The sequence below is a fragment of the Haemorhous mexicanus genome, chromosome 11, assembly GCF_027477595.1.
Source record: "Haemorhous mexicanus isolate bHaeMex1 chromosome 11, bHaeMex1.pri, whole genome shotgun sequence".
Lineage (NCBI taxonomy): Eukaryota > Metazoa > Chordata > Aves > Passeriformes > Fringillidae > Haemorhous > Haemorhous mexicanus.
Genome location: NC_082351.1, coordinates 6683483 through 6705125, shown reverse-complemented (window position 1 = coordinate 6705125; position 21643 = coordinate 6683483). Strand labels below are relative to the sequence as shown.

General features: G+C 41.9%; 1 protein-coding gene across 4 annotated transcripts in view; it reads left to right on the top strand.

Moving 5' to 3' along the window:
* Positions 1–5463, top strand: part of IARS1 (isoleucyl-tRNA synthetase 1) — a 94666-nt gene extending 89203 nt beyond the window's left edge. For 3 of the 4 annotated variants that reach the window (XM_059856165.1, XM_059856166.1, XM_059856167.1), the window contains one exon: positions 775–3071. In XM_059856165.1, coding sequence (XP_059712148.1) covers positions 775–1079 — 305 coding nt within the window. In that variant the 3' untranslated portion in view covers positions 1080–3071. Of the gene's footprint in view, positions 1–774; positions 3072–4872 lie in introns of those variants that run through there. The other variant, XM_059856168.1, reaches the window with a different exon arrangement.
* Positions 5464–21643: the final 16180 nt, after the last annotated feature.

Genomic DNA, 21643 nt, shown 5'->3' with positions numbered 1-21643 from the left:
ACTTAGCTTTTCTCCCTCTTCTCCTGAGAGAAAAAGGAGAGCCAGTTTGAGATAAGGGGCAGCAGTTAAACATGAGCCCCTGGGCATTGTTTCCCTGTTTCTGACCACCAGCTCACCTGTGCAGCTTCTTGTAAAAGGCTGAGTCTAAAACAGACCAAGTTTGAATGAAGAGCCAGTTCTTTACCAAGACATTGGAAACAGCCTGTGAAACATTTCTTAGTGCTATTTAAAAGCCAAGGGAATTGTATTATTCATCTGGTCTGGTGTATAAATATGTGTGTGTAATTCTGTTTCCCACCTGCTAATCTGGCACTCTGAAAGCTCCTGTGGGAGCAGCTGAGTTGTTTCAGTAACTTGCTCTTACCCTGTGCCCTGCTATGAGCCCTTTCTGACACTACTGAGAGCTTGCAGGAGCCAAAAATGTGAGTTTTTACAGGGGATTTGATCATAAGTAGGTGCTTGGTGAGCTTCTGCACACAGTGGTTTCTATGTCCTGTTGAAATATTTCATGTTTCCCAGACTCTGTGTTACCCTGTTGACCCATGTAAAGAAGTTTTCTTCTGTTGGTCAAGCTGTCAGTCATCACTTACATTTCTGGCTCTATAATTAAAGAACTTACAGAATATCTGTGGGTTGGTATTGCTGATTTGTCTCTCAGTACCATGAAGAAATAGAGGTGAAACGGAAGAAGAAATCCTAAATTTTGATTTACTCAGATAAATAAAGTGATTTCATTTCTCACCAGTAGTGACTCAGCTGTTTTATCTTGTCTAGAATGCCAGAAAGGAACAGTGGGAACTCTCCTAATGGAAAACCCTGTTGGTCAGAATGGATTAACCTACAAAGCTCTTCTGCATGAGACAGCAAAGGTTTTTGGGCTCAGAAGCAGGAGGCTAAAGCTGTTCCTGGATGAAGCACTGACTCATGGTAAGCACAAACTTTTGGTTTGCTCATCTGAGAATCCTTGGAATTTATTGTTGAGGAGCAGCTCATGTAACCTGAGATCCAGTTTAATTACTAAATCCACGCTATTCACACACTGGTTTGTAATTTTGCCCAGTAATTCAATATTGGCATAACAAAATCCTTTAAGCAAACATGCAGATGTAGAGGTTGTGAGCTGTGATGCATTCCCTTCATGGAATGGCCAAGGCAAGTTGTTGTGAAAGCTTTTTCCTCCTGCACTAAAGGTCAGTCAGCAGTGCCCTGCTGAGTGACTGAACAGGGATCTCCTCCTGGAAGTGAGTCTGCAGTAGGAATATTTTAAGAATCTGTTCAAACTTGTAACATTCATATTGCTGCATTGTCTTGGAGGATTGGAGTGGGTGGAAAAGAGTGTTGGATCTCTGTTAGAGCAGTGTGGGTAGGTCAGACTTGGTAGGGCACAGCCATTTGGGCTACTTGGGAAGCAGGAAGCTTCAGCACACGCTCACAGGTCTGAAATGCTAAATGCCCCCCAAACCCACTGACAGATGGGAAACAAAAATCTCTGGTTCCTGAGGAAGGTGTGACTGAAGCTTGAGCCATCTGTGGTGCTGAACAGTTGGACCAGAGTGATTGGGGCCTTCATTTGACAGAGAGGATGGATTGCAGACTACATGGTAAAAACTCAAACAACTCCAAACAGGGATTCTTGGAGAACTCCAGGAGAGTTCAGCTCTCTGAGTGAAATGATGCTAAGGGTTCTGACTGCAGTGTGTCACAGTGATGTGGCTTACAGGCTGTTGGGGAGGGATCCATGACAGTTATTGACTTATCACACATTACCTGTCCAGAAGTTGGACATCCTGCTCAAACTGCCTTCCTCAGGAGGTGCTGTCAGTGGGGAGGGCAGGAGGGGGCAGCTCTGGTGCAGCTGCTGAGAGCTGGGGTCACTCAGCTGCCCATGAGGATTCAGGTGGGATATGTTAAATCTGAGCAAGGAGGGGGGTGTTGTGGATTTTTGGCTATTTTGTTTTGTGGGTTTTTTTCTGTTTGTTTGTTTTTTTTTTTTTTTTTTTGTTTTTACTTCATGTGACCTGAAGTGTATTTATTCAAAAGCCATTTTTGTAATTCAAATGGATCTCAGATGTTGATGAAACTTTCTAGTGATAGTTTGAGCAAATGCCAAAAATAATGTGCTGAGTGGTGTTAACAGAGCACTGGAGCCTGGAGTGTTTCAGCACAAGGGGTAAAAACCAAGATGATGAACCACACTTGGTTTGCATAAACTGAAGAGTATTTTTGTGTGCAGCCTTGCCCACCTGGGGATTCAGGGATTCAGGCACTCAGGAGCAAGGGATGTTAGGCACAGTTCCTCTTTGGTTCAGCACCAGATGACTCTGTTCAGACTCTGAAATAACCACTGTAGGAAACTGCAGAGCTTTGAAAGAGGCAAGGAGTGACAGGACAGGAAATGTACAGACAGGCAAAACAGCTTTTAAGGCTCAGTTGAAGAGAGGTTTTTTAAAATGCCTTTACCTGAAAGGGAGATGGGTTAAATCACTGTAACATTTGTAGCATGGATTCTCTAGAACTGTTTAAACTTTATTAAAGTCTATGAAGTGACAATTCACAGTGATGTGAAAGATCAGATTTGATAACTCCTCCAAGGCCCAAACAACAGAACTCAGAACACAGAGAGCTTGGTCCCAGAGTTTTATTTGTGCAGCTAATGCCTTGTAGCCACACTTCTGCTATCTCAGATTTAATTCTCAGCATTCACCTCCTTGAATAACATTTTTTAAGTTTAAACACTGGCATAGCTGTATTTTATCTTCACATCTCTTTGTATGACAAATGAGTGCTGCATATAAAGCACTTTGATGCCTCTAGAAAACATTAGGTCAATTAATGTTTATCTACATTGTTGCAGCTTTGTAATCTCCCATTCATCTTCTGATCAATCTGTTCAAGGTCTTACCTTCAGAACAACAAAGTTCAGTCTCTTGAGTAGGTTTTCTGGGGTTTATTCTAAAAATAAAAATGTATTTGCTGTTAACAGTTTGAAATGTTTGATGAAAATAACCCAGGAATTGGAAGGTTGGTGCCTGTTCAATAAAAAGGAAAAACAATCACTTGGTGGAAAATGAGTTATTGCTTTTGAAGAGTTATTTTTATAAATGTTGGGCATCTGCTGTCTATTGCACAGAGACTCACCAGCTTTTCAGAAACAAATGTGGTTTCACTCCCCCTTTGTAATGTTGGAAAACATTCCAAAAAGAAATGTTCAAGTGGTGAGTGTTGCTTATGCCTGAGCTGGAGAGACAGAAGTTCCAGGTACCTGATGGTTCCACACTGGGGATGCTGGGGACACTTGACGTGCTCCCTGCAAAGCCCTTCCCTGGAGCCACTGGCACAGAAAGGAAGGTGTTCCTGCAGTCTGGTGATAAATCAAATTTCCAGTTTTTAAGACTGATTATTGTGATAAATACAGTTGGAAATAGGTTCATCTAAGTTCCTCATTTTTCAGAATCTTATAAATAAATCTGTAATAAGAGACTTGGAGACCCAAGTTCACAATTGGTTTGGCTGCTTCTGCAGCCCAGACTCTTTTACACCCTGATGGAACATGTTCCTGGGAAGGAAGGGTGGTGAGGGAATACAGCCCTAATTGCTCTATTGGATTATAGCTCTGTGGATGGACATTCAGCTGCTCAAAGGGTAGTATTACAATGGAAGAGAACTCCTGAAAAACACTGTGATCCATGAGGACTTCTCAGTTCTCTAATTAACAGATGGCTTTTCAAATCAGTGCAGATTCTGTGTGTTTAGGCTGAAAAGGAAACATTTTTCAAAGCAGGATGGGGCAGGACACTGCAAAAGGGTTCCTCCTGAAAACCCCCAGCCAGTCTGGGTGCTATTAATGTGTCCTTTGTGCTAACACTGGTGCCAGATCTTTGTATTATCTTGTGTTTGCTGGGGTTGTCTGCAGGGGTTTGGGGTGAGAGTGACACTGTGCCCCCAGTCCTTGTTAATCTGGGTTTCATCAGTGTTCTCTGCTTACACCTGCCAAGTTTTTAATCTCTCTGAGCTTTCTTCGTGCAGAGGCCTCAGGGCTGTTTGATTCTGGGGTGACTTTTGTTGCAAGGCTGTAGTTCCCAGTATTCCAAACACTCTGCTCTCCGTGGGGCAGCTGATGGCTGCTGGAAGCAAAGTCAGCAAGCACCAGGCTTCTTGGGGGAAAAAAAATCACATTTCACCAGGTAATAGTGAAATATTTCCAGCTCCTGCAAGCTTTGCAGGTGACTTTCCCTAGACACAAGTGGGATTACTCTGTATTTGTGTTTCTTGAGTAATTACAACCCCTGAGTCAGCCTCTTGGAAGTGTGCTCTGTCCTTCAGAGGTTTGTTGGGACTTTATCCTGTTCCAATACAGCATGTAGCTGTGAGAAGACTTAGGGAATTATCCTGTGTGGTAAGAAAGTCTTCAGGCATACTCAACAAGATCCCAGCAGTAGTTCTTCAGCAGGTACTGGTACAATCCTTGCTTTACATATAAACTGTTTTTGAGGGACTCTGGCTTTCAGTGCATTGTGTTGGACTGTTCATATTGACTTCATAAATGGTGTTAGAGTTTGCTGAACTAGGTGCTGCTCTGTCAGGATGTGAAGGTGAGAGCTGTGGGCTGATGTAGACTTTCAAAACGTTCTACTTTGGAAGATAAAACAGGCTCTCCTGCTCTTGCAGGGACACTGGTGACATGTGGTGACCCTTCCTTTCATGCCCTGGGCTTCCACAGGAAGGAATTTTGAGATGAGCAGTTTCTGTCCCAGTCCCACTGTGGTGCAACCAGAAAAATGTCTGATTAAAATAAATTAAAAAAAGAAAGTTCATCGTTCTCCTGGTAAGCAAGAGCACTAACTGTTGTTTCTCTCTTTTCTTCCTTCTCAGAGATCACAAAGGACGTTTCCATGAAGAACCTGAACATGAAGACCCTCTATGTTCATGTCATACCCACCACAGCTGAATGTTGAGAATTCCAGATTTATGACCATGTAGACTTTTTTCCACAGAAAATGAAGTCAAAGGAAATTATTATGCTTTTAGATGAACATCCAAGTTGTGTATGGTACTTTTAACATCTCTAGTGGCACACAGGATGTTTTCTACCAGTGCATGTCTAATATGCTGCTCTTTGGTTTCAGATACAGTGTATTTTCATTATGTTATCTTAATATGCTGTAAAAGCTGTTCAGAAACCTTAGATATCTATGCAGTAATTTGCCTGAGAGAAATGGGACTCGTACCTCAGTGATGCTGTTCTCTGCCTGTCCTTTGTGCAGAGGGCATCTTTTCTAAACCATGGCTTACCTACAAGGCTCTCTGATATATTCCCACCCTCCCACAAGCTTTGTAACTTATTTAAGGGTTATCTGGATTTGTTCATTCATACTTGCTGGGTTTTCATCAAGTGTGTGGCTGTTGATTGCAAGTACTCCCTAATTTCAACACTTGGAACAATAAATTTGCTTCATCTCCTGACTCTTGCTTCCCTGACTTCAGAGTACTTTGCTTCCTCAGGATTTCTGAAGAAGAGACCTCTTAGAGCTCCTTATGGATCAGGAGCAGCCAGAGACACCTGAGATGTGACAGTGCTGAGCACCAGTGGCTGTTTGCATTGTGGTGCTGACAGGTTTGGGGGCTTGGGGGAGAGTTGTTCTGATGCAGAAGCAGTTTCAGACTGAGAACAGTTGGGGTTTTGGTTTTTGTAATACCCAGAGCAGCTTGTCAGTGTTCCAGTGTTCACTCGTGTACCTGCTGGAAGGAAGGGGAAGGCAGAGCCCACCTTTGGCAGTGCTGGGGGGTTCTGCCTGGTTTTCTGGGGGTTTGAGCATACCTGGGGGTTCTGCACCTCCCTGGGGGCAGGCAGAGTGAGCCTTGGCTGTCCTGGCAGTGCTGAGAGCAGCAGGACACACACTGCAGACAGTGGAGCAGCAGCCTAGCAGAGCAGAGGCTTCTGAGCACGTTTTTCCATTGCTCTGTGAGTTTCATCTTTGCACTGGAGCAAACCCCAGAGCTGGTTCATGGTAACTCTGTTAGTTGGAATAACTAGAAATAGCTGTTCTGTGTAACTCCTGTGCACTGGTGGACTGGACCAAAATTGTAAGGACTCTTTGAAGTGAACCAACTTCCTGGCACTCAACTTACAGAAAATTATTTTTTCAGTATTAAAAATGGCTGTGCCTCCTGAATCACTGGCCTGTTCAGGTTAATGAATATGGGACATTGCCCTCTACTATTACCTGGAAGTCAGCTGGTTTTTAGTGACACAGTGACATGGAAATCCAATTTGTATTGGTTTGTGGGGTTTCTTTGTCACACCAAAAATGTCCAGGTTTCATCTTCTGTGAAAGCAAGATTGCTGTTCCTAAAGGAGCTTTGCTTTATTATTGATGGAGAATAAAGGGAGATGGTAAATGATTGCAACCTAACCTCATTTTCAATGAGCCAGTCTAAGTTCACAGCACTGCTTGCATTTTTAAAGACTTATTTGGGCTTTAGCATTTTGTCCTGTTTCATCTCACTCTCCTTTCTTCACTGCACACACTTCACCATGTCACTCTTCCTTTTTCTTCTTTTTGCTTTTGGTGTATGTGCGGTTGGTTTTGTTTGTTTTGTTTGTTTGTTTTTTTAACTTGCTCTGCTTTCTCTCCACATCAGCACAGTCCTCTTGGGTAGTGATGACAGAAAGCCAGGTGTGCTCCAGCCTGCTCACATCATAAGGATGGAAATGCCCATGGATGCTCTTACTGTTTGGTAGGATCAGTAGAAACTGGCAGAGGGGAAAATTCAATATACTTAGGACAAGTAATGGAAGAACAAGACCAGAGTTGATTTGAGGACACTGCTGGAAATGCTTCTGGGTCCATTAACTTTACATCAACATTTGCATCAACAGAAGTAGCATGTAATTAAAAAAAATAATTTGGAGGCAGAATTAGTGTTTAATTTTCCTTTCAGGTGCCACTGTTGGATGGCTGTGATCTCTTACCTGCACAGCCATGAACGTTGGGAACAGGCTGTGACCCATTTGGGTGATCTTGTGCTGTCTCTACTTTCCTTCTCCACATCCATTTTTAGTATTCCTTTTTTATTATTCTGGATAATATCTAATCATTGCATGAGAGAATTTATCTCTTGGGATCATGAAGGGGGGAATGTTTCCTAGTAATTTTTTTAGTTAGGTTTCTTAATGCACTTCTATAACATTATCTAGGTTGGGCTAATAATAGTCTCTTGGCTTGATGTGATATTCTTCAGGATTTATGTACCTCAATTAGCTTCCCTCTTAAATAGCTTGTTACACAAATGAGTCCCAGACCACTGCTGCCTAGAGGAGCCACCACCAGGGCACTCCCAGAGCTGTGTCACAGCATTTGCTGTCCCTGGAGGAGTTTGGAGCCTTTGAGTCCTGATGTTGTTGCCTCTCACCTGGTGGCATTCCAGCTCTCCTCCTGCTGGGAATGTGTGCAGCCTCCAGGAGCTGGGCTGCTGGGGAGCAGGAGGTACTGACACAACCCAGATCCATTGTTACATCCAAAAATCACAGTGCTGGAGCTCAGCAAAATGGGGCCATCCCCCACCACACGTGCACGGAGTTGTGTTCCTCCCCACTGAATCTCTGGGAGCTGCTTTGAGCTCCATGGGGTTTGTTCTGCCCCAGTTCCACCAGGCTGGGATTCTGTAGCTGATCCCAATTGGCACCCTTGGCAAGGGCAGGGCCTGGCACTGAGCAAGGCTGAGGGCAGAGGAAACCCTCAGGCTTGGCTGAGCTGAGCCAGCAAAGTTCTGTGACAGGAGAGCAGCAGCACTGCTCCCTGCCAGTGCAGTCCCTTCATTCCTCAGGACCCATCACTGAGTGTGGGCCAGGCTGGCTCCAGCCCAGAGTCACCTCCCAGGGTGGGATGCAGCACTCAGAGCTGCATTTCTGCCCTGCCCAGCTGCAGGGAAGGGCAGGGACTGAAGGTAATTTCCAGAGAGATGAATGGTTTTAAGGAGAGAAAAAGAGGTTTCTCATCCTGCAATGAGTTGAGTGGCAGCTGATCAACCTTTCAGCCCTTTTGCAGCTCAGAATCTTTCTGATTTCTGCCAGCAGCAGTGGAGTTCAGTGTCCTCGTCATTACTGCTTAAGCACAAAGCAATTATTCAGTCTGTTTAATAATTTCTTGCTCTTTATCTGATTTCTTACAAGCTGGACTCTTAACACTGATTAAACATTGAAAATACACTGTCTGCAGGTGCATTACAAAAGGTGGCCTGCAAAACAGCCTCAGATAATTTCTTTTCACATCTTTCTTCATCAGCATGAGCAGCACAGCACCACCCATGCACAGGAGCAGCTTTGCAGGGGGAACACAACTTTGCTGAGTTAATTTTACTCTTGCTGTGCTGTGAGTGGTGGGCAGCTGGGGCTGGAGGGAGGGACTGTCATCAATTATCTAATGTTTTCCCCAGTTAAAATGTTTATGTAACAAATATAATTATAGCTTTTATGTAATTGAGGGGGGGAAGGTTCCTATTTCAGTATGTCTGGATATTTCAGTTCATTTCCAGCCTGTGTCTGTACAAAGTTCCAATTAGGGGGTCACGAAGCTCCTCAGAAGACTTCTGAAGTTCCTTGTAGATGGAATTAAAACTGTTCCTAAAGATTTTTAATTTTTAAGATTTTCTTGGGAGTTCTGTAAACACTGTCCTAATTCTGCAATTTGTTCTAGTTGTCTTTAGTGTTCAAAACAGTGAAAACATCTGAAACCTCACAGGCAAGCAAAATGTACCCTGGCACTTAATATTTGCTGTGTTTGATCAGGTGTGACAGCTGGACAGCTGTGCAGGGGGTGCTGCCATGGGATATCATTTGTGCTCTGCCTGAAGGGGACAAATATCCTTCTGTTTTCAAGGCAGCAGGTTTGCAAAGGTGAAGACTATCCAAATGTAGAGCTAGGATGTGTGTTCTGTGATTAATGTGCTGGCAACCCCCAAAATCATGGGATCTCTGGGACTGCATTGCTTGTGGCTGTGTGTGCCAGGCAGGGAAGTGGGAGGAGATGAGGCAACGTGGAAAAAGTGAGATCTGAGTCTGCAAATCTTGCTGGTGATACAATCTAAACAAGGATGAAGGATCCTGAATATTCCTGAAGGCAGTGTTTGTAAGATGGAAAAGAGAAGTTGCTCCCTGTGTCAGCTGAATGAGCCAAAAGCCAAGCTCAGGCTCTTGGAAAGCAAGAGCTTTACAGCAAAGGGAGCTGCCATGGATCAGTAATTAAACAAGGACCAATAATTCCATCTTCTTGCCAAAGAACACAAGTACCAAAAAAAGCAAGTGCTGTGCTGAATAAACAGGATTGTCTGGGAGATGGTGAAGTAATGTTTCCACTTGGTTGCTGATAAGGCTCCTCCTGCAGCCCTGTGTCCAATTTTGGGAGCCCTGCCATGAGGAGGATGTTGACAATTTGGAGAGAGGCCCGTGAGGAGAATCAGGAATAAGGTCTGGCCAAGATGTCTTGGGAAAGATTGCAAGAGTTGGCATGTTTCTTTTACAGCAGGGAAGTCTGAGGGTGAGATGGGAGGAGTCTTCCAGTAAATAAATACTAATTGCAAAGAGAGTAATGAACAAGTTTTCAAGAGGCTTGCAGTGAAATGGGATGGGAATTTAGGCCACACATGGGGGGAAGCTGCCTAAGAATTAATCTGTCTCTAGGATGGGTGGCCTGAGAAAGTGACAGGGTTTTTCTGACTCACTTTTAAAATTTATTTTGTCACTTAAGGAAACGGTGGATTTGCAAAAAAAAATTCCCTGACAAATTTCAGCCTGACAGTAGCTGACCCATGAAAATTAGTGGATACAAGGAAAGAAACTGGTTCCTAGTTCTAAAATGTGGTTTTCTTTGGTTATCTACAATAATGTGTTGATCACATTGATATCTGAACACCTCTGTGGCACCCTGTGACATCCTCATCATCCCATACAAGCCAGATGCAAAAATGGATTTTGCTGGCAATATTTGGGTACCTTCAAGGTTCTGCCATTCACTTGGTGTTAACACCATGTGACTTTGACTCCTCTTACAGAGCTGGTCTAAGTAACAGAAATAAAGCACAGAAAGGGGATTAAAACCCCAGAACAACACAGGTTATATTTATTACTGTGTCTGATGACTGCTTGCCCCAAAGGGCAGTGGAGGGGACAAACCCAAACTGGAACATTTGCCTTATGCTGCAAATCCCTGGATGATCCTGTTAGTTTGTGGGCTTGGCAGGAGCTTACTCCTGATCTTAATTCTGCAAATTAATTAGAAAATTGTCCCAGGTTCCCCTTTTTTAATGGTCTCTGTAAAAAATGCCTTTCTCTGCTGCTTTGCCCTCGTCTCAGGGACATAAACTCACAGTTCAATACTAACAGAGGAGATGAGCTGGTAAACAGCCACAGGTGTTTCTATTTCCTCCACCTAAAATTAAATTAAGGAGTAATTGAGTATCTCTTTGAGGAAAAAAGTCCCAAAGCAGCTGTGCAGTGTGTGTGCCTCAGCGAAGGTGGGGCTGTAAGCACTGGTGCCATGGTACCAGCACATCCCTATTGACTTTTCCAGCTCTATTGATGGGCTGCACTTGGATTCTTTTCTCCCCTCTGTTTGCTGCTCCACTGCCTGAATTTTACAATACAGAGTTCTGAATCTCAGTTCTGCAGAATGCCTTGAACCTCCTCCCCTCCATGGCTGAGCCACTGCCCTGCAAACCTGTGCTTTTGCTTTGATGTCTTTTTGGGACTACCTAAAACCAGAGGCCAGACAGAAATAAGGGAATAAAAGCAGTTCTATTTATTGAAGGGCCTGCAGGTGCATTTAGGGCAGATGAAATCCCTCAGGGGCTACACCCAAAATGGATGGTGGGTCAGAGGTTTTTATACTTTTATAAGTTTGGTCCATTTGCACATTGGGGTTCATCTGCCAATTCCAGCTCCAGGTAATGAAGTCACTGACCCCAGGTTTGCTCCCCCCAAGTCCCTTTTGTTCCCATCTCTGGGCCCTGGGGCAGTGAGGTGTCCTTGATTGCCAGGCCTGGAGAGGAATTGTTGTGTCTGCCCAAAATGGGAAAGCTGCAGCTGACACCGAGTGTGGGGTTTGGAGTTACACCCTAAAGAACTGCAGGAGTGCAAATGTATGAAAAATAGACAAGCTAAAATCTGAAGGCATCAGCTTTTAGCACTTGTGTATATTAGCCAAAAAACACTGGCTATTTCAGGCTGTACGTATTCCAAAGAGATGCCTTCCTCCCCCTGAGGAAAACAGCAAAGAACCAGTACCATCCATCATTTTAAAAATGGAAAAACCTACAAAGAGATACTGCAAATAGAGACTTAATGGTCTGTTTCCAAATCCCATTTTGCTGTCGGTACCATCACGTACGAGACACAAACGGCTCATGGGGAAGAGCGAGAGCAGTCTCAGAAAACAGAGCTGCACAAAATTCTCAAATATTTAGTTTGACTTGGATTATTGTGTGAAACTCTGCTTTCAGCTGCTCTCTTGGTGGAGGCACAGGCCTGTCTTGGGTAGATCTGGTAGATGTGCTAAGCTGGGTAGCACAGCACAGCCCTGAGGATCCCAAAGCGTTCTCTCCCTGCTCCCTGTTTCTCTGGCTGCACGTGGGAATGTTGTTCTTTGAGCTGCTTCTGGCACACTGGATTTTCATTCCTGCCTTTCCATTCCCATCTCTTATGTGTGGACTCCAGGGATGCTCACTCAAAGCTTCATTTGCCAAGCAGGACTTGTCTGTGCTGACACAGAGAAGCACAAATGTTGTCACTGCTGTCAGAGCAGTCCAGCCTTAACACCTTGGTTTTTTTCTCCCCACCATCAATGACACACCTGAACTTCTTAAGGCTGGTACTTGTTTTACTTTGCTGTTTGCCAGAGAGGCATGCTGCAGCTGAGAGTTCAATAATGTGTATTTAGATTTTTAAACATTAAAGTGTCTCCTTGGAAGACCAGGCTCTTGGTCTGTCCCAAGGTAATTCCCACTTTCAAATTTCTTTTGTGACATGCAGAGAAAAAGTTGATAAACTCATTAATTACATCATGCATAAACAGTGAACTCATTGAGGGGGAAAAATCCAAAACCAGGATTTCTTTTAAGGCAAAGAAATAGGCTGATTATTTTGTAGGTTTGCATTTTTAGAAGTGAACACAGGAACTTAAAGCCTGTGAGACTTGCCCTGTTTTTCCTCAGCTCAGTGGCAGAGTGCAGGCTCTGGCTGCTGGATCCTCCCAGAGCTGCCATTCAGAGCCTGTATCCAAATTAATCTTTGTTAGATGATGTAAAAACAGCAACAGAGAAACTGACCCAGGAGTCAGTGGCAGCAGGTTAATTCTTGAATAATTTCCATCACAATAGGAGAGGGAAGGGAAAAGGAGTGAAGTGGTGGCAAAGTGAGAGATTTTCATGCAAGTGTGTATAATAAAGAGAAAGGGAAGATAAGGGCACCAAACACAGAGTGCAAGGAGTCTCTTCATTGCAAGGTTGTCTCCTTTTTTAAGGTATTAAGAGTTGCAAGAGGCCAAAGTAATTTACATGAGGCAGTAATATCAAACAGGTTTTTTACACCTTTGTAATAACATGCCTAAAGTATTGCCAGTTTAAAGCCTTTTCTTGCATGGAGTAATCACTTTGAAAAAATGTATTATTCCCCAGCAGTAAAAGCATGGAAAAGCTGCAATGTGTTATATTAATTCAGACATGACAAAAATAGAGAGCAGGATACAAAGAGGTGCATTTGGAGGAATAATTTTTTATAACTGTTGATCAGACCTACATAACTTGACCAGGAGTTTATCCTTTGGAAATCAGGAGCTCTGTAATAATGCAACACAACACAGTGATGTGTACAAACAAAGAGACTGTACAGGTGAGGAGACACTAAGTCAAGGAAAATGAATAGTTCCACAAATTAAAAATATTTTAAAATTAGTGATTAAAGTGAAGGGCTTGAGAGCTGTGGTTACTGGTACATGTGCACTTGTCTGAGTGTCATGGATGGTCTTCTGTTCCACAGTCTGTTTTCCCCAATATAAGAATGATATTAAAAATCACTTCCCACAGCTTACATGTATTTACCATTTGGGGAGAAAACCATCTAACATTCTTCATCCTCTCATTGTTTGCATCAGTTTGTAAGGAAAACTTAAACTTGACCTGCTTCTGTTAGCTGAGAGTGAGCCGTTGTCCAGGAGTTCTTAGCAGAGCTCAGTTACTGAAGTAACTTTTAAATCTTCCATTAAGTAATTATATTAAATATTTTATATTAAAATTTTAAATTATATTAAAATTTAAATTTATATTATTTTATATTAATTTTAAAATAAATATTATATATTTAATAATATTTTATATATTTTATTATTTTATTCTTTTATATATTTTTATTTAACTTTTTTTCAGGTATTGCTTAAGAAGAATGTGATTCTTTTTTTCCAACTCCTTAAACTATTGGCTCTTTCACAAATGGATAAACAGAAGCAACTCTTACCTTGGTGTTCTTTGTGGGCATGGAGGGTTGGTTCATGGTGTGTCAGATCTGGCACTGTCACCTTCTCCATTGCTACACAAGGACAGGGAATGAAGAATGGAATAAAACATTCTCTTTGGGATTTATTCTATCCTTGGTATCTCTGTTCACTTACTTTTTGCTTTGCCCTGTTAAAATGACATGGAACCAATGGTGGAAAGGCAAAATGAGCTGGAGAACCTCAGGTTTGTGTGCAAACCCTCAGCCTGAAAAGGGTCAGAGGGTTGGGGTTTTCCTTCCCCTTTTTCACCTCCTTCTGTCCTGTCCCTCCCCTTTGCTCAGCTCTAAAATGCTGCAATATTTCACATTTCAGTTGGCATCTGGGAACCTCTGTTTGTCTTTGTTCCTCCTTGAGCAGACCAGGATTTACTGGAGGCTGATCCTGGCGAGGAGCATCTGAACACACGAGCCCCACTTTGCCATGAGCAAGGAGATTACTTGTCTTTGCACACTTCAAAGTTGAGTCATGTCCTATAAATACACTGCACATAACGAGGATTTAGGCATGAAACAGTCTGTACTAGTGTTTTAAGAACCCATTTTGTGTTTTTCATACACTTGAAATCCATGCCAGGCTAATCTTAGAGTGCCTGCTCAAGCTCAGCAAGGTCACATCAGTGCTTTGTGCAATCACACATGTGAGTTGTGTGTAACTTTTTATTATCTTCTCAGGGTGCTAAAAACCATGCATAATTCATTTCCCTGCTGTTTTTATCTAACCATATGATAAATGAAAAGGAGAGAAGGGGGGAAAGATGAGAGACTGGTGAAGCTTTGTCATGTATGCCAGGCACTGAGGAGCCACCAGCCCTGCCAGCTGACAGATCCCAGTAAGTTACATAATTCAAGGAATATTAATCTGCTCTAAGTACATCTACCTCAACACCCCCTTGGAACTGCAATAATTACTGCTCCAGCAGAGACTGATTAATAGATGTCAGTGCAGCCCATTAATAGTAAGTAACGTGTGTATGTAGTCTGAGAGAAGTTGTAAGGAGTAGATAAAGATTTCCTGGATTTTTGGTGGCTTTTTAAAATTTTGGTTTTGGTTTTGGTGATTTTTTTGGTGTCTTTTTTTGTTTTGGTTTTTTGTTTGTTTGTTTTGGTTTTGGGTTTTGTTGGTTTTGTTTGTTTTTTTGTTTTACTGGGCCATAGAAGGTGGTTGTTTTCTAATGTAGGTTTACTCCTGTATAATAAAGCAACCTTTTAAAAAACATTGTATCTTCATAGCTAGGTTTGCTTTCTTTGATCTGAAATAACTGAATATACCCTCAAGCCTGTCCTCTGTGCATAAAGGCAGGTTGCAGGATGGATGGAAGCTCTGGGCAGGTGCTGCTCTGCACTCTGTGAGTTGATTTGCTGCCTCATCTAAACCTTGAACATTTGCCTCAGTGCAGAAATTCCTGGATTTTCCCTCCTGAAGCTCCCCTAACGCTGACTCAAATGTGAATTTTCAATTTTGCCAATTGTTGGAGGCTAAATGCAGACACAACTAATGAGCATTGGTTTAACCAAGAAATAAACCAGAGACAGGAGAGAACTGAAAGAGGAAACAGAGATAACTTAATTTCCAGGACCAAGGCCTGGCTGCCTCCTTCCTCTGGGAACAGCACAGTCCATCTTTGGGACCTCCCTCTGTGCAAAGATCTCACTCCCTTCTTCCTCACAGAGAAAGGAAAAAGTCTGGAGAAACCAGAGCTGCTGGGGAGAAGGTGGTGGTGCTTATCCCAGCCTCTTCATTCCAGGCAAAAACAAACTATGGTGCTGCAAAGGAGAGGAGTTCTGAAAGAGCCAGGGAGTGTTCAGTCTGAGCAGTGCCCCCAGAGCTGTTCTGGTGAGTGCCCATGGGAGCTCTGGCAGCTCACCCACCAGGGGCTTGCCAAGGGTTGTTCCAGCTTTTGTTTTCCAGCACATCCCAGCTCAGGCCTCTGCTGGGCTCCAGGATTCCTGAGCATGACTGGGACACTGGGAGCAGGAACACTTGGGCTTCCACATTCAGGGGAGATGGGACACCAGGTTTATTTCTGCCTTTTTAAATTCTCCTGCTCAGTCAAAAATTGTTTCTTTTGGTGAGAGTCTTAAATGGTAATATGATATACAAAAGTGATATTTGCCTTGTTAGGAAATGTTTGTGAGTGAGAACAGAGTGTGCATCAGCCTGGCAGTGAGAGCAGCCCAGCAGGACAAGACCATTTGCACTGAAGCCTGAACCATCCCTATATAGAAATAAACAAACAAATAAATAAATTTTAGATATTAATTTATATTATATATTACATATTATATATCAATATTATAGTATACAATTTATAATATTTAATATAATATATAATATTAATCTATGTTTATATTATATGATATAATAACTATATAATAAATATATATGACAAATAAATATTTATAAAATATAAAGACACACATATACATATATATAATAATATATATATCTATAATCCCATTGTAAGAGAATAACACTTCTCCCAAGAACTTGTTTGTCCTGGGATTTCACTTACCTATAAGAAAAAGTTTAAACCATCTCTAAGAGGTAAATCTTAAAACTTCAGGACCTGGGGGAATATTTTTGTACAGTGCACTGGCATTCTGTGTCAAGCACTATTCCCAAGGTGATTTTGATCCAACTGTCACTGGGAAACACTGAAGATAAGGGAGGATCTTCAGGATCAAGAAGTCAGCAGAAACTGAGACCACTCCAGAAAAACATTTTAAAATAAAATTCATCCCAATGTTTATCCATGGTTAATTAAAAGTTGTGTAGAAAGTTACACTGAGAGGAAAACTGTGTTGTACATTGTTGTTGACAAAGTTCAGGTTTCAAGCTTTAAATGACAATTTTAATATTTACAGGAATAAAAAAGAATCAGAATTTATTGGATGAGAAAAAAAAAAAGCAAGTAGCTTTTAACTGGGAGTAGTTTTTGTCTAAAAGTTCTGGATCAATATAAATCAATATGAATGAAAAATAAGAGAAGGTTTGTAATTCCTCCATCTGTAATGTAATCCACATGCACACTTTTGCCTTTCTGCTGTTTGCACTCATCACTATAATTTATGCCCAGGATCATTAGACAGATATATGGATTTAATTATAAAACAATATCAGAGGTTAATTCTTAATTAATCCTCAAGTGCATAGTTTAAGTGTGTAGGCACCTTAAATTCACTCTGCAGATAATGAAGAGGTGGAAGGGGGGATACTCAAGGCGACCTGGAATTGCCATCTGGGTGTGCTTATTTCCCTTTTGATTGTTTTGGGTCTGTGAGTACATAATATAAATATAAATATAAATATAAATATAAATATAAATATAAATATAAATATAAATCCCACTCTTTTCAGAGCTGAAGGTTGCAGGTGAGGCCACACAAATGCCAGTTCTGCCCCTGCAGAGCCATGCAGGGCCTCTCTGCTGCTGTTTAACAGGAGTTAAACCTCACCAGCCCCTGGGAGAGCTCAGTCCACCCGGACTTGGGTGATTCTGGGATTCATTTGGGAGTGCTGGGTGACTGTGGGGTTAATCTGGGGGTGTTTTGTACCTGAACCTGATGTGTTCATCTCACCTCAGGGCTGGCTTGCAGAGCTTGTGAGGAGATCCAAGGTGATTTTAAATAAAATGCAGTGAGAAATAAGCCCTGGGTTCATTAGGAGGAGTTTTGGCCGGAAGCTGGAGGAGTGAAAAAGCAAATTTCACTGGTGATAAATTGCAGAGCAGCCTAACAGCATTGCTGACTTCCTTCTGCAGTGGCATGGCTCTCCTGAGTGCAGCGAGGGCTCCCTGATGGCTTTTCCTGGCATCTAGGACTCGAAGCAATCACTGAGAATGCATGCTGACAGGTTTGCCTTGCCCTGGTGCTGGTGTTAATCATAATTTGAAATATGAAAGGTGAGGGGGCTTCCTAAAAAAACAGCAGGATTGTAATTTGCAGCCTTCAGTCCAAAGGAGATACTGTAAAATGTTGTTATTCTCCTAGGCAGTGAATTATCCTTACCCATAGAGCAGCAAGTGACATCTGGGATTTATCAAAAGAATCTGGGACCACATTTGGGTTGGTTTGCCTTGCTAAATTCACTTTATTTGCAACATAAATTTTTCTGTTATTGATAAATATTTTAGGTATTTTTGTGTAGTATTTTTTCTGGGAACTTCTGCTGCAGCCATTGATGACAGCAAGTATTTAAATCAATTATTCTGCTTCCCCTTGGGAAGCTGCAGTAGAAAGCAAGGACTGACTTTTAAATTTATAGGAATGTTGAGACAAATTTGCCAATACTCAGCTGGTTTTCCAGCACTGACCTTTAGCTGCTGCTTTGTTTTCACTGCTTTTTTTTTAGTTGTTTATTTTTTTAAATTTGATCTTTCTCTTGCTTCTGAAATGCCCTCCACCCCATGTCCAAGGATTTAATGCTCTGCCACTTTCAACATCTTTGGTACTTGCATTAATTTTGCAAACTGGTGCCTATTTCAGCCTGTCAGGATTTTTCTTGGAAAAGAAAGTAAAAAAAAAAAAATAGGTAAAAAATCAAAAAGAGAGGACCATGTTTGAGATTATTTGTGATTTTTACTCACTTGAAATTGTCTTTTCTGTTCTTAACTGTAAAATAACAGTGCTGTGACTTAACATTTGGTAATTCACCATCTTTTGGCTCTCAGAGTGTTTTCAGAGTTTTTAATCCAACACTGCGTCCACTTGAGCATTTTCCCTCGTGTTCTTCAATGTTAATAAATAAATAAAACAAAATATCTAAGTTGTTCTCAAAGCAATGTCATCCTTACTAAAGCTTTTACTTTTGCCAGCTGATTTCTCACAATAATCTGTGGGTTGGGTGGTATATAAAATTTGGGATTTTTTTTACAGCAGTCTTGCTGCATCATTTAAGAGGATTGTCCAGGTGTGTGGCAAAAAGGTTTGGATATTGCAAAAAGCTCTTTTGCACAACTTACCCTGTGAATATAAAAGAACTGTGTGACTGCTAAGGAGTGCAGGGGTCAAAAGTGTTCTCCTGCCCCCTTTTAGAAACATATAATTAACAGATTAGGACAAACCAAGTCAGATTATGCATCTGGAAAAACTAACTTGGGGCCCTTTCAGAAAATTTATAATTGTAATATCATGTTGTCACTATTCACCATATTCTTCTGACTTTTTTGTTGTGGTGGCTTCAGGTTGACTGGTCAGGGTTTTTAATTTAATTTAAAAAAAAAGATTTTTTAGAGTGAAGTTGTTGTGGACAGCTCCATGCATTGAGTTATAAATGTGGAAGAAAATGGCTTTTTATGCTGTTCCTGCTTTTGGTTGCAAGATCATCAACTTTATGTCATGTTTAACAAATTACAGCTTGAGAATTGATTCTGCCAGGGAAGCACCAGATTTGTTTTGATATTTGTTAGCACTGATAGAGAAATCCATTGGTAACTTTTAGTCAGTTTTATTTCTGGCCAGGGTCAGCAGCACCAACAGCCTGGGAACTCTGTGTCTGCCTGAAGAATTGCTGAGCATCAGGTGGAAGTGGAAGTGCCTCTGCTTTTTGTGGGGCTGGAGCTGGGCCACAGCGAGGTCATTTCATGTGAGTGCAAACAAAATGTGCCCTTTGCACTTGCCCCTTTGTGCTTTGGTACTGAATTAGAACAGCAAAAGGATGGATCCAGGATATCCCAGTACACCTAATAATCCTCTGGTCAACCTGTATTTTTTCCAAACAAAGCAGAGGGCAGGTTTTTGTTATCTTCTCCTGTTGAAACATTAAATGCAAAAATCAGTTTCCTCACGCTGGTTGCTACAAGACATCATGGCAGTATCACAGAGTGTTTTACTGACACAGCCTTTGTCTGGCATTACTTTTGCTCTTAAAACCAGCAGATATTTAGGGCTGCTTGGCTTTTCACTGGCAGGCTGGTGTGAGGGTGTGAAATTACTGCAGGAGATCTCATTGGTGATTCACAGGGATACATTTTCTACTCTATCAGATGCTGGACTTGTGCCACGCTTTGGTGGCATTTGATACCATGGGAGTTTTTCCTCAATAGAAGCCATGGCTGGGCCTGAACGTTCTGGTAATGAAATGTCCCAGTTTGTTGGAAAAGCCCCAGTTTGGTGGCTGGGAATCCAGTGTGGGCACCCCAAATGTCCTCCCTGCTGCTCGTGTTTCACACGGGGCTGGGTGTCACTCCTCTGTGCCTGAAGGGTGAGCACAGCTCTTAGGGCTGCACTTTGCTCTCTCAATGCACAAACTGCTGTGGTTTTGGCAGATTCAGTGTTCTTCCCTTTCATTCTCAGTGTTGCCTCTTGGCACCAGCAGCAGTTCAAAGATAAACTCTGTGAGTGCAGGAGGGCTCATGGGATGGACGATGTTCTGTTTGTATGTGGTATCCAGACATCACGGCTGTGTCCTTTCACACACACATCTAGTTTTACAAATTTCCCAGAGGAGGCTGAAATACCAATAGCTGCTCCATTCTAACATAGTACAGCCAAAATCTGAGCTGAACTGGCATGCATTGTCACTGCCTTTCTGAAATTTCCTTGAAAATCCTCTCCTGTTTTGTTGGTGTGGAAATTAGGATGCAGGTTGTGAAAATGATGTGAAGCTAAAACCTGAGAAGAACTGTCTGAGAAGAATAAGTCACTGTTAGGTTATTCAAACTTGAGGCAAGCATAGTGCCAGAGTTTAGTGATTGCATGATCCCTGCTCCTTTACATTCTTTTGGTGAAGGAGATGACCCCCACCATGCACACATTCCCCCCTTAACCAGGAAAATGAGAAGGATTTAAAGGAATCTCTAAGCATCACCTTAGGTGAGAGGAGGTGCAAAGAATTTAGGGAAAACAGTCCTAATCTCTAAAATATAATAGGAAGTGTTAAATTTAGTCATTCGTTGATGTTGTTACTGTTAACATCACATTTAGGTGTTTTTAAAACCTGTGTGCAAGAGGTTGAGTTCCTAGAAATGCTGTAGTAGCAGAGAAGATGTGCTGAGACCCCTGTCATGTACTCCACAAAAACATGGGGACAGCTTCCAAAGGTGGCAGAAATGTACAAAATTCTGCTTCACTGTCTGCATGGGGAGAGATTTTCATAGGCAGGAGATCTTAAAATGAAGAAATCTGCTCTGTCATTCATTGCTTGTCAGAAGTGATAAACAGCCAGACACTTCTGCTATTTCACCATGATTGACAAAATCAGTTGTAGGGGCTGAACATCTCAAGATGGAGAGGAAGCAAGGAAAGCAATCATTTGTTTGTGCTGCTGGTGTTATTAATTCCAGCTGCAGAAGCTGACCTGCTGAGGGTGTTCTGATGTGAGAATCACATGATGGAGACTGTCCTTCTGTGTGAGATTTCAGCCCTGAGCTCTGCACTGTGAACCTGGGCATTTAACAGGTGGAGCGGGGTGTGGAATTCAGTATTTCTGTGAAAACAGTCTGGGAGGGGGTGTAATGTTTTTGTGCAGCACAGAATTACCAGTGAAATGCATTTGCAGGCAGCTAGTAAGGATGCACATCTAATGCTTTTCAAATGGCACTCCAATCATCTGCTTTAAATGATTAATAAGCACGAGCTGAAAATAGCACTGCATTTACCTAATGTTTGCATGATTATTTTTGTAAACTTTTCATTCAGGCTTTCTCTGCCATCTTTCTAAGCACTGTCAAAACAAAAAATGCTGCTATTCTTGATTAGTTTTTCTCAGTTGGTTTGATCTTCCTCATGACCCAGGGAAATGTAGCAGGGGAAAGCACCCTTGTTCACTCTCACTTGACAGTAGGCATGTGGTTTAGGATCAGATGAGAAAACCAATCTAGATATTTGCAGAATACTTACAGGTTTCTGATTTTCTTCCAAAGCTGGTGACTGAACTTGGTGAGACCTACAAGTCTGGATTTTGTTAACAAGCTTGTCTGAAAGCTCTACAAATATACTGTAACATCTTCTCCTGGCTTTCAATAAGTTAGAAAGAGTTTTAAAAGATGTGGAGGGATTTGTACTTTCATGTTGCCTGTCCTACTTTTTCCTTTAGTCCTTGCTGAGATAAGGTTAAAACTGGAATTTAAATGGTGTTAAGGAAGAAGACAAGATAGTAAT